Consider the following 14,253-nt stretch of genomic DNA (forward strand, 5'->3'; position numbering starts at 1 on the left):
CCACGCTGTCCAGTTCTAAAAAAACAACACCGGAGCGCTGCTGTCTATTTGCCGACTCCATGCTTTGAGCAGACAAATTCTTGCCGAATACACGCATTCGCCAAAAAATTTGCCAAAAAATCCGTGAACTGGGCAACATGCTTGCATTTTTCACGCATTCGGCAATACTCTTGCCGAACGCGTGTAATAGACAATTTCACGGATTCGGTGTAACATCTATACACAAATCATTTTGGTTTAATAACTGATCGCATAGCAACTGATCAATACAAACTGATCATTTATTATATTCACCGATCAATCCATTATTTTTACCCACCAAATGTTTTTTTTACTGGTCGAAATGTGAATTTTTTACCGATCGGTTAAATAGAGACCTAAAATAATACACAAATATAAAGATTATTTTTAACGCAAGGATCTTATTAAAATACATTCGCGTCGAGGATCAACACTCTCGAATGTTTTTGTCGAAAATATTTTTCGTTCACCTCGAGCGAGTTTCGCTTTACGGCTTGTTATGGCAGACAACGGACGATATGGTTCGTTTCACCACGAAATCTCATCAAAGCCCGTCAAACTTTGAAATTTTACTTAATCAGCGAGAAGCTAAGATTTGGTACTTACTTTCAACTGCTCCTGTTTATAGTCGGGCTGATAAGGCAGCAGCATTCTGATTTTCCCCCACCGGTTGAAGAAAAGCGCTATGGCGCCTATCCACACTATCAAAACGAGCACCACTATTCCAACCTCCACTCCTCTGATCTGCAAACAAAAAAAAATGATTAGAATCATGGAGTGAATGCGTTCAATTGGAAATTTTCAGACGAAATTGGGTCACATGTGTTACTACTAGCTTTGAAAAGCTTCTTTTTTCTTTTTTTTTTGCATTATAAACGAACGCAAAGGGCCAACACGTGTTTACATTTATCCAGGACAATTTGTTGGAAACGTACAAATATTTTCTGTGCTCGTTTGCGTTCCCTAACAACAACAATTACATATTGACAGACCGACAAAATTTAATATACTCGTCCGTGCATACACACATACATACATACATACGAACCTACATAATGTGATATTAAATAAACGAAAATCCGCAATATCGCGGATATAAAACGATATGTACATACATATATCTACAAATTAAAAGAATGCTCATTCTTTTTTTCCGAAAATACACAAATTTGAAGGCTTGTGCAAAGCCATATTAAATATTAAACACTCAATATTGACTACCTTAATTGATTTCAAGCACAATATTGAATACGCAGAATGATTTTGAAAATCATATCTGATTTCTATAGAAAAAACTTATACGAGTTCACATTCAATGTTAAATTATTGAATTGAATCAATACACATAATCTAAATTGAAAATTTCAACATAGAATAATTAAATATTTTACCGATGTATATATGTATGTACATAATACAATACGTAAATATGTATTTATAGTATTATAATTGCGGATTGCTCTTTTGATGTGTACTTAATGAGAAAATACTTTAAACACAGATTTAACAATCAAATCAAATTAAATTTTACTACCGCCTATAACGATTTCGAAGCATTCTCACGGACGAACCGTTTTGAGATTTATTTATATGTTTTTTATTATTCATAAATATAAACATATATTCCAGGAAAGCTTAACAGCTATACCCCATTTATAAACATACAGTATCATAGACACAATGTACATACGTAGCATTTTATAATATCGACAAATTAAAGATGCTTGTAAACTCGTTTATTTATTTATTTAAAAATAAACGTTATCATATTATTTACCCATTATATGTATATTAATCACTTTATTTATTATATGAGCCATAATATTTGAAAATGGCAGAAATATTTCGCAAAACATTAAATATAATGTTTTGCGTTTAACAATATTTAAAAAATACTGGTGGCCTATAACACGTTTATTCTGCTTTTCTTAGATTCTGAACATATTGAATTAAAATAAGTGAATTTAAACAATTTGTAAAACTGAAATTGTGTTTTTGGAACTGAAAATTGGACTTCCGCCACCTTCAAATATAAAAGCTCATATATTAATCAGTTTATTAACCATTATATAATATATAACGGCCAAATTAATAATGCTGCTGCTTCACTCAAATCGACCAGCAAGGTTGACTGTTCCGAGATTACACCATAAGATGATTACAATATAAAAAAAATATTTCAATCAACTTTACGAATGTTAAAATTAGCCATTTTTCATCGCCAAAAATTAATCTCATATTTATTAAGTATATATGAACAGACACATACATACCTATCTAAAGGTACAATAACATACATGTGACATATTATATAATACATAGATATAATATATCAGATATGAACTAAACTAGCTACAATCAGTGTAATGAATCGCATTCATAGACATGTTAAACCAATTTCAACACAAAGATGAACGATCTAGCGCTCTGTTTTGGCAGCTTGATAATGTTTGCATTACATTTGAACACCTGAAATTCGCTAATTCAACACATCGGTTCCAGAACATGGACTTTCATTATACCTATGTATGTATGTATATCTACAAAGATATATTTACAATATATACACATGCATAGGTATGTTTTGTTTATATTAAAGTTAGTTATCTATTATTATTTACACAAACGACGCAAATCCCTTCAGGTTACACGCGAAATTCGAAACTTATTCATCATTACGTTCGTCTGTTTATCTACACGATACGTCCTGGTAATTCAATTAGGCTATCCTTTATAAACAACGAAAGCGCATAATGAACATATATAATATATCTACAGAAATATGTACATATGTACATATATATTGTAAGAAGAAATGGTAGTCAATAATGGATGTCTCCTCCTTTCATCAAAGTTTTAATTAGGTTTATTTTCATTTAAGAATAAGCTAATGCACCTGACTATTTATTTATTTATTTGCTATTTTAAATATTCCGAATCAGATGTAAACATATTTCACAAACATGCTCATCATCAACATCTCCAGATAATTTTATTTTCGTCAAGCAACATTCAACAAAGGCAATTAGAGTTTTCAAAAACATGTAGTGGCTGTTTATATTCCCAAATAAGTATTCACTTCAAACGAAAGAGCTTTGAAGGATGTAGAAAAGTAAATATTCGGACAAAAATATGATGCAAAGTAAATATTCAGACACAGCGATGCAACATCCTTCAGTAGGACTTCCAAAACAATTTTAGATATTGAAAATCGCAAATCAAATAGAGATCATAAAGCAAATTATCATAATTTTAAATAAATCAAAACATAACACGGAGATGTTACCAGGCTCGAGCCCATGCTAATCTTTAATACTGCTGGTCAGACTTGGATATTTATGGCTAGATGTAGGACCGGAAGCGTGCCATTTATTGTTCAATTGTTGTAAATCCTTTGTAAAAAGGTTCGGCAAACCTTTAACAATGCATTTACAACATTTGAACAATATACAGCCCCCTCAGGGTCCGGGCTTTATTTATGACTCCAAGTCGATCGTTTCTTATCAGAGCTTATCAGCTTTATCAGATTTCATTGTTGAAACGATTCCTCCATCAAATTTGCTGTCACAAAATTTTAATTATGTACAATATTTAAAAATTTATGTTTAATCCATAGATGGATTTTTTAATTAATTAAACAATTGTTAATTTTGTGTTCTTCAGTAATAAAAATGCTGCAATATTTGTAACTAATTGTCTAGGAAGGCGCATTGGGGTCTACCTGTTAGGCCTTCCTGCTATATATCGTTGTAAAATAAAATAAAATAACCACTTATTTTATATACATATGTACATATGTATGTATGTACTTTTCCATTCGAAAATGTTGTAAAGCCCTTGTTTGACGAGTACGAATTTAGCTCTCATTCTCTCAAGAGTACTTAAAGACTTCATTACGGACAAAAGCGAAAACGTTGGTCGTGTTTTATTGTAGCAAATAATGAGAACCTTAAAAGAGATTACACCAATGTAACGAGCCCACATTTAATAGCTTTTTCAGGTTAACACACCTTCGGTTGCAGGTGTCAGTACATCAAAAATGCTACATGCATAATAATATGTACAGTGATAAATGTATTTCGATAAAGAAAGTGTTTAAAAGTAGTATGAATAGCCCCGGAGCAACTTAAAATAGAATACCAACAAAAAAAGGAAAAAGCTTTCCTCGAGTAAACCGTTGCAGCATGAAAAGTTTATTAGTTTATATTTACATATAAATCATTTACATTTGAAATTTATTTCAGATGCAGATGTTGAAATTCTTTTTTGCTTTCATTTAGTTGGTTCACATTTTTCACAATTTTTTGTGCGAGTCGTTTGAGGTCAGCGTGTTTAATATGTTTACAAAAACCCGCCAAATTTAGACAAAAAATTCTAAAAGCACGAAAAGTTTACGACTACATCGAAATTTACCGACATAAAAATACATACACGGTTTGCCCCAAAAGCACATAAACACGGTGTTAAAATAATCAAATTGTTACGTATGGTGAAACTCATTTTTCGAAACAAGCAAGTGTGCTGCATGTGAATGCATGAAAATAAACAAAATTTCACCCTGTAGTGTTTTTTCATATGCACATATGTACATATATTTGTACATATGCACATATTGCAACATTCATAAACGTCAGCGGTATCCAAATGTTCGCAACAAGAGGGCGAATATTACATGACTCAGGCGTGGTACATGAAATATCGAGCTGGAAACTACATGTTTGACAGGTCAAACTTGTTACTATTTGACAATAATATATATTAAAAGCAAAACCAATACTTGCATAAGAAGTGACTTCTACAATAAAAATATTTTCTATTTAAACAATATACTTAAAATATAAATAATAAAAAAAAAACAGTAATTTTTCTTTCGAACAATTTGTAGACTTTCATTTTAATATCATCGCTGATAATTTATCATCATTTAATATCATCGCGTATAAGCTTATTCGTTTTATACTAAAAAAAGTCAGAAATAAAAACCAGAAAAAAACCTGTACGAAAATACATACATATTTATCTATGTAATTTCAGCTGATCTGCAATATATGTATATGTAAATAAGGAATTTTAAGATGACAATTTAAAAAATATATAAATATATATTTAAAGTTTGTGACATACATATATACATATGTAAATATTGTACCACACAAAATTTCACTATCGATTTGTCTTATTTTAAAACCTCACCATTTTTTTTTCATTTATTCATGATGACCATTTGAATTATTATATATTTTTGGGTTTCAAAAACGTCAAAGCAAATTAAATACAAAAAATTCAGATGTGACCAACCCACGACTTAATCTATGTATGTATTCGAGGAATATATGTAAGTGACAACTTGGAGCTAATCTGTAGTCACTATGGCAAAAAATAAATAAATAAGAAGTTATTAAAAACAAAATTCGATACTGAAACATACACATGTACACATTCACACATACCGGCTATGAAATCACTTACGATACAAATTGAGCGCAAATATAAGTAAACTTACACAAGCCAAAAGTTCCATGTACATCCGGTTGCCGGATTTTCTTAAAAAAAAAATTTACTTCTTAACATCACTATAAATATTATAAAAATAAAATATCAAGAAGAAAATATCAAATTTAGACAAGACAGCTACGATTTCATTTAGAAGTCTGATAGCTCTTGGAATTGGAGCCATCTGATAAAGAACCGTGCGGGCTAGAGGTACAACCATCAAACGATAATGTCTACCTCGCATATAATTATTATTATAAGTTAATTTGTTTTGAAAGATTCTACATATATATCCTTGCTATTTAACAACATACAGACATACATATAATATGTTTAATATATTCAAATACCAATAGAGTTGTATGATATTACTATGTAGAGCTACTTAAATGAAAAATATGCACACATATACATCATCATCATCGTCTACAGCCACTCACCATCCACTGCTGGATGAAGGCCTCTCCAACACGCTCCCATTCGTCTCTGTTTTGCGCAACTCTCATCCATCTCAACCCACACATTTTCCTAATTTCGTCTTACCCTGCGGTTTTCCTTTTAACCTTTTGCATTCTCTCTTGTACCATTCTAGCACTTCTTTTGTCATGTCTAGCACGTGGCCCACCCATTGCCATTTCAATCTCTTCACTCTATTCACTGTGGCCACTACCCTTGTCTTACTTCTCACCCACGTGTTCCGCTTCCTGTCTTTCCTCGTTATGTCAAGCATACAACGTACTGTTGCGTAGGGTTGGGTGTAGGATCCAAGTAAAAGGCCAACAGTCGTTTCACAGCATTTATTGATGATTAAGGAGATACACGCACTGGCAGTGCTCAGTCCAGAATGACATGATATCGCCTACGTACCACTTTATAGATCTCTCAGGACGTCTAATCTGTTTACCTGTTGTATAGTCACGTATTCGGATATGTATTTCCACGACATTGGGTCTCCCCGTACCGATTCTGAGAAAGGACTAATAACGGTCATTGTTTAGCCTAAATTAACTTAAGAGTCCAGATATAATCCTGGAAGTAAGTGCAAGCACTAAGTCCAAGCACTTAGTTAATCCGTTAACAGATAACCCTTGAACGGTCAAATAGTCTCTGGGATTCTATTCGCTTAATCAGCGGCGTACGTAACAGTACCATAATTATTTGAGTGCATTGGACTTTGTGTAGCATCTTGGCGTTCAATGTCCAAGTTTCACGTCCATACGTCATCGCTGGCAAAACGCACTGATCGAAGATCTTTTTCTTCAGAAGCGGAAGTGGCATTTCTGATTTAAAAACAATACTCATTCGTCCAAATGCAGTCCATCCTAATTTCATACGTCTCTGTATTTCTTCTTCTTTACTACCGGACATGTCTATTATTTGACCTAAATATAAATAATTATTCAGTACTTCTACTATGTTATAATGTAACTAGCTGAACCTGGCATGCGTTTCAATGCCAGAATAAGGCATGGAATTCCCGTTCCTGTTCCCGTTCCCGTTCCCATTTCAAGTGATGTTTGCAGCTCTACTAACGTCTCTTCAACACCGTGTCATCATTTATTTATTTATTTATTTATTTATTTTAAACAGACCATTGTGGCATAACAGGAATTCCTAAAGCGCCACAATGGTCAAAAAATATAACACAAAAAAGAAAAAAAAAACAAAATAACAATTAAACATACACATAAATACATCCATACATACATAAAAAATAGCATTTATAATAACAGATAAAGTTAAAATATCAAATAAATATAGCATAAGGAATGCCTTGCACCTACAGCCAGTTTCAATAAATATGTAAGAAACAACTACAAATACAAAACATCCCTGTAAGGCCCAAATGGAAGAGAGTTAATCAAAATTTCACTCATAAATCACAATCAATCATGAAAACAATGATGAGCGCAGACTACCAGATAAATGGGTTAGAGTAATTTCCGACAATTTACGCTCACTAAGGTGGAAAATATCACATTCAGTCTCGGCAGCAACGATTTCATTAAGAAGTCGGATAGCTCTTGGAATAGGAGCCATTCGAAAAAGGACTGTGCGGGCAGGAGGTACAGCCAGCAAATGATGATGTCTACCACGCACATAGTGAATAGGGACATAAAGCCCCAACTGCTCCAGCAACAACGGGCATGACGTATTACCACGTAAGAGCAGGAGAACGAAACGAATTAATGAGAAGTTTCTCCGAAGTTCAAGGGAATTATACCCAAGCATGCCCAAAAGGAAAGGAGTGGGGTAGAGATATGGGTAATACCCATATTCTTTCCTATATAGGAAACGAAGAAATGCTTTTTGCACTTTCTCAATCATCAGAGAGTAATTTGCTTCATGCGGATTCCACACAATCGCATTATACTCTAGCTTACTTCTCACAAGCGAATTGAAAAGCAAGCGAGAAGACAAAGGATTGGAGAATAAATCATAAACCAACTGGTAACTTGGTTACCAACGAACACATTTCTTTGACTACAAAATGGCGCTTCAAACTTTCGCTTCGGTAAAATCGAAATTACGAATATTATTATTAAGAAGACTTTTCCCGTTTTTTTTTCACAGTAAGTTTCCCGAACATGCATACAATAAATCCTGAAAGTTTCATCGTAATCGATTTAGTGGTTTAGGAGCCTATACGAAACAGACAGACAGACAAACAGTCATGCAATTTTTTATATACATATATAGATGAAATGCTATCAGGCATGCAATAACTATTGAACATTAGACATATATATGTATGTACATATGTATATACATATTAACCTACATATGTAGATCGCAACATTTAGCTTAAAAATAAAACTCGTCAACATATTATACGTTGAATTTTGAATCATTCTGTGTGTACCTACATATACTCTGTAAATATTTGTCCATTGAATGTTAGAAATGGTTGAAATGCATAAAGGGCGGATGTGTTTGACTTACGGTAGGAAACGATTGTGCGGCATCGCCCTCGGCGGTTGGGGGCGCCAGTCCAGGGGGGTAGGGTGGCGCCCCCGTTCCCAGGGCTCCGGCAGCGTCTTGCTGAGGGGACGTCCGTGGGGGCTCTGTGGACCAAAAATATATATATATATATATATATATATATATATATATATATATATATATATATATATATATATATATGTACATATATTAAAACACCCTCAAAGCCTCAAACTACCGAACCCAGCGGTGCCTAATGTTGCGACATTTAGTCGGCCATCAACGCCACTAACCCGCACCCATTACCAAAATCATACACGCAAGTCTCTCATATTAAGTTGTTTCGATAGCCGAAAATACTGAAAAATAATAATAACAAAAAAAACAACAGTCGTGCAAACTTATGTACATGAATCAAACCAGTGTTTGGCGAATTGGATCCATGAATGTTTGATAAGAGCATTATTGTCCCGCGCAAACCACAAACAAATCCCGATGGACGTCAAAACAATCGCGATATAACGTGTGCTGCAATTCGCCAGCAATCCAATGCGAAAATTTCATTTCCTCCGAATGAAAATCGTCGCCAAATGTCAGGGTTCGTAGACAATCAGCCGGGGCGAAAAATACTAATTTTAGATTCCCAAAAATGTACTGGGCGGCAGATAGACGTGTTTGAATAGCCAGCTGTCATCGCTTCAATTTGACACAAGATTCCGATGTAATTTTGAATGAGTTCGTTAGTGGTAAAACTCCTCTAGCTTCATGTCAGAGACACATTAGCTTGCCTGAATGTTACCTAGCTCCCCTCCCCTAGTATTTCGGTAAGATATAAAAGCGACTTACATAAATATGTATAGTGGAAGTGGTCCAAATTAAGATCACAAATTTTTGACCGGCATAAATGTCACTGTACTAACAGACAAATGAAGCTAATGAAAAGCTGGTAACAAAAAAAAAACCATCAATTTTAAACAATTTCCTATGCCTCCAACCAATTGATTTACCAAATTTTATGCGTTTTTGTCCATCTATAGATAAATAAATATGTTGGGAACGCACAGTATATTGTTTAAAATCGATGACTACTTTTTATTTAACATTTTCAACCGAATGACATCCAACATTTGCATTTTCGATCCAGCTTTAATACATATAATACATATGTACACTGAAACGCGTCGAAACCTCGGCAGTGTTTTAGTTTTATGAATTATTCAGAATGTGGACATCCCGCTGAATTGAATCAAATAAAGCGAACGAGTGCTTTCAATAAAATGTGCATCCGATTAAACGTCGAACTTTACTCAATTCTAGGAGAATATTTTACTCTTTGTCTAGATACGTACATACATTTTATGTATATATAAGTATATATATATATATATATATATATATATATATATATATATATATATATATATATATATATATATATATATATATTTATATATATATATATATATATATATATATATATATATATATATATATATATATATATATATATATATATATATATATATATAATATATGTTTGTACGTACATTGTATATATGTACATCGATACATACAAATTAGGTCAAACCTGTCTAATTAAACCCCTCGAAATGGTTCACATAACCTACTTATTAACTGAACAGTTATGAACAATGTTATTTTTACACACAGTGCAATACCTTACTTCGTATTAAATAATACATTGACTAAAACATACTAGGCTAAAATTCACGATTTCTAAAACTAGACCTTTTGTTTCATTTTAAAAAATAAAAAAAATAGTTTTACACTAACCCAGTGTGCGAAAAACAACCGGTCCACTTCTATACTTTCGTCCAGCGCAGACAGCAGCTACTGTCAATTGATATTGTGTGTCAGCAATCAAACCATTCAGTGTAACTGCTCCACTATTTCCAGCCACCACCGCGACCACCCTGTAACTAACATATAATTATCAGCTGATGAAACTCTAAATTGTAAAATTAAATTAATTACACATAATAAATACACATAAATATACATATATGAAAAGTCAAATCCAAAGTAAATTCTCCTTGAAAAGTTCCCTTGAAATGTTAAATTTTCACATCAAAATTATTTAAATATGCATAAAATAATTTATCAACGAGATACACGCATATTCCAGCACTCATCTACATACATACATATCTCTATTTGTTTGTTTTTTATAAGCAACGCTTTAAAATGTACGCCCGGTACAGTAATTTTCCGAGGGATTAAACCGCATATGGAAACTTCTATGAGAGCGGAAACAAACTGTTGAAAAGCTTTGCACGAAAGCTCGACTGTACCGGAAAAACGAATATACGAAAAACCAAACTCGATATTGCTGTTGGAAAATTGGAAAATAAAAACATAAAATTTCCATGTTAATTACAAAATTTCAAACAGGCAATTTATCCCACAGTCGGATACAACAAGTTCGAATAAATTTCGATCTATTTATAGTTGCTGAACATATAATTCTACATTTATCTCATTTACATAAACGTATATAATTGAATAATATATGGATAGTCCATGAAATTTCCTATTATTCGGGAATACTGTCGATAAATTCACAACTGTGTGACCCATTTACTGAGCATTATGCATACACTGGATATCGGGAATATTGGTTTCAATCCTAAAATATAATCAATACCGAAGTAAATTCTATAATTAAAGATAATCCCATGGCAAAGCTTAAATTTATTTTCATTTTACCGGTTGGTTATTGTAAAAACTACCTAAAATTAAATGCATTCACCAAGATATTCGAAACACTATTAAATAAGGTGCAACGTGATGCACCACCTAATCATGTTAAAGATTAATAAAAAAAACAATATTGAGCTGGAATAAAATATACACATACTAATTTTTAAAAAAATAAATATAATCTTGCTAATTTTGTTTCTGTAAATATGTTTAAGATATTCCCGAATCATGAGATCCCGATTTTATCAACAACAAAAAAAACATACAAATACCCTTTTAATTTTAAAAATTTAAATATAAATATACATAAGCTAAAGAGCTAAATATAAAAATACAACCCAACACAGACCTTTTTTTAACATTTAATTTTACACTTCAAACGTCAAAGTTAATTAACGAAACGCGTGCAGATGCTTGCTTTGATGAAATTTCCTCAAAAAATGTTTATTTAAATTAATTTTACAAATATCATTCTATATATAGCACGTATATGTATGTATGTATGTATGTATTGACACAGCTAACTACATAACAGATCCATCACTTTCAAATTAGAGATTACATACAAGGGATTTCCATTACGTACATACATATGTATAATATGTTTGTAAATTTTAAATGAATATATCTACTAAATAATTCAAACTGAGTGCTTTTTGTCAATATCGCTAAAAATGCTCAAGTCAATCGCAACCATAATATCACAGATATTTTTATTAAAAACCAATAAAAACAAAATAATTTAGAACAAAATATCATGAAGGAACAACGCTTTAAAAGGCCAGAAATAGTAATGAAATATTATTCAAGAGAAAACTCTATTTAAAACCCTATCAACTTAAAGATACATAAATATTCAAACTACAAAGGAGAATTTTCAATTTAAATATGTAAGTTTTATAAAAACAAGTGTATTTTGTAAATACATAAGCCTCCTAAAAAGTTGAGACGATGGAAAATTAAATAGTTAAAAATATCCATCAGCGATCCAGTCCTCGTTACATTTTCTTTTAAATTTAAATGCCAATAAAAGTTATTCCTTTTCAATATGTACTTTGAATCATTTCAAATAACAAAGCTTCGCTTCTTAGGCTTTATTTATAAACTGATTAAATACATTGCAAAAAGAACGGTCGGAATAATCGGCATTTGAAGCGTAAAAATTATAGAAAAATAATGATAGTAAAACTTTATAAAACGACACGCAGGTGAGCGTCAAATATGTATGTCGTAGATACGACTTAAAATAAAATATACATATAAAATTGAATGTCTGTTTGTTTGTCTGTCTGTCTCCTAAACCACTCAAACGATTACGATGGAACTTTCAGGATTTGTTGTATGCATGTCCGGGAAGCTTACCGTGAAAAAAAAACGAGACAAAACCTCTTAATAATAATATTCGTAATTACAATTTTACCGGCGCGAAAGTTTGAAGCGCCATTTTTTAGTCAAGGAAATGTGTTCGATGGTAACCACCTATTAGTAAACATTCATTTGTTTTTTTTTATTAAATTTATTTGAACCAAACTGAATCGGGATCTGAAACTTTAAAAGGAATCCGGAACCGGAACTGAAAAAGGAATCCGGCTCCGGAACTGAAAACTGAATCCTCCGAGTTTGATATTTTTTGAAAAAATTAAAAATTTCACGCCATGGTTATAATAAATTGTTTATACTACATATATTGACTATGTATAATAGTATAAACAGCACTACAACTACATATATTGACTATGAGAAGACTTTGTGCCAAAACTTTTAAACTTTTATCTTTATTTTGACGATTGCTACACCAATAAACAAATTTTGACACTTTATTTATATTTTTGAACTTTTTTGATTTATTTTTATCGCACTGGATACGAATATGATAATAAGAGATATACATATATCAATTTAAGTCAACAGCATGGCTCGATGATTCCGTTAATACTAAACACCGAGAGGTCACCGGGTTCCGTCCCGTGAGCTGACCGCGATTGAAAAGAATCTATTCTGAGTATAATCATTAATGCTGCTGATCAGACTTGGATATTTATGACTCCAGATCGATCGATGCCTATCAGAGTTTACCAATTTATCTGATTCCATTGTTGAAACAGCTCCTCCATCAAATTGGAAAAAAAAATCCAACCCACGATGTCACCACTATTTGAATATGATTTGAAAAATTTATTATCTATAACATAATAATTTTCTTATATAGTATTTGTATTATGCTTATATGTATGTATGTTTGGTCACAGTGACGCGTTAGAGTATTATTTAATGTTACTGTACCTAATATTTACATAAATATATAAATAAAATCAATCGAAGAAAATTTCAATACAAAACGCAATGCAAAATCAATTCTATGCGGAAGTAAACTACTACTTCCGATACATGGCATTGTATTGGAAGTAGTTCACAATTTCTAAGCCTTCATATGAATGCATCGAAAATAAATGTTTGGCTTATTATATGCTATACTTTTTGAAATATAGCCTTTTTAAAACAAATTGAGCGCGTGCCTAGGTAGATCTACAAACGGCCACAATGCGCTTCGCAATAATCAAATTAAATAAATTGGTAAACTCAGATAGGAGACGGTCAATCTGGATTTAATAACCATCCAGATCGATAAACATAATCATGGAAAGTATATATACTACCCAAGACTTATACTGGTCGTTTAACTATGTAGTGAAATATTGCCTATGGACCAATAGGATCATATTAGAGTCACGTCGTGTTATGTTTCTGGGTAAGCATTTTTTTAAATTATAACTGGATTAATACACAATCTTCGGATTTTTAATGAACTTAAGTTTTACACACCTGTATGTTCAGGGACCTGAGGAATTGTGATTTATTTTGTCCTCCTGCGGCTTGCACTAATATGTTAACAACGTCTCCAATTTCTAAAGCAATTTGTCTGCTCAACCGGGTTGCTGTTGAAATTGACCTATTTAATACAAGCTATGCAGGATGTAGTTGAGTGGTTGTTGAACAGTACTCATCGTAGATTTTATCCAATACTAGTGGTGTTACCCGGCTACGCTCGGTAAATGTAAATGAAGTGGTCACGGG

At 32.3% G+C, this 14,253-nt stretch overlaps 1 protein-coding gene across 1 annotated transcript in view; it reads right to left on the bottom strand.

Moving 5' to 3' along the window:
• The window catches only part of LOC143915554 (uncharacterized), a 183,343-nt gene that overhangs the window by 72,611 nt on the left and 96,479 nt on the right, over positions 1–14,253 (bottom strand). The window contains exons 3-5 of the mRNA XM_077436252.1: positions 10,252–10,397; positions 8,458–8,579; positions 628–765 (exon numbers count right to left, since the gene is read on the bottom strand). Coding sequence (XP_077292378.1) covers positions 628–765; positions 8,458–8,579; positions 10,252–10,397 — 406 coding nt within the window. The remainder of the gene's footprint in view (positions 1–627; positions 766–8,457; positions 8,580–10,251; positions 10,398–14,253) is intronic.

The sequence above is a fragment of the Arctopsyche grandis genome, chromosome 8 (assembly GCF_051622035.1).
Source record: "Arctopsyche grandis isolate Sample6627 chromosome 8, ASM5162203v2, whole genome shotgun sequence".
Classification (NCBI taxonomy): domain Eukaryota; kingdom Metazoa; phylum Arthropoda; class Insecta; order Trichoptera; family Hydropsychidae; genus Arctopsyche; species Arctopsyche grandis.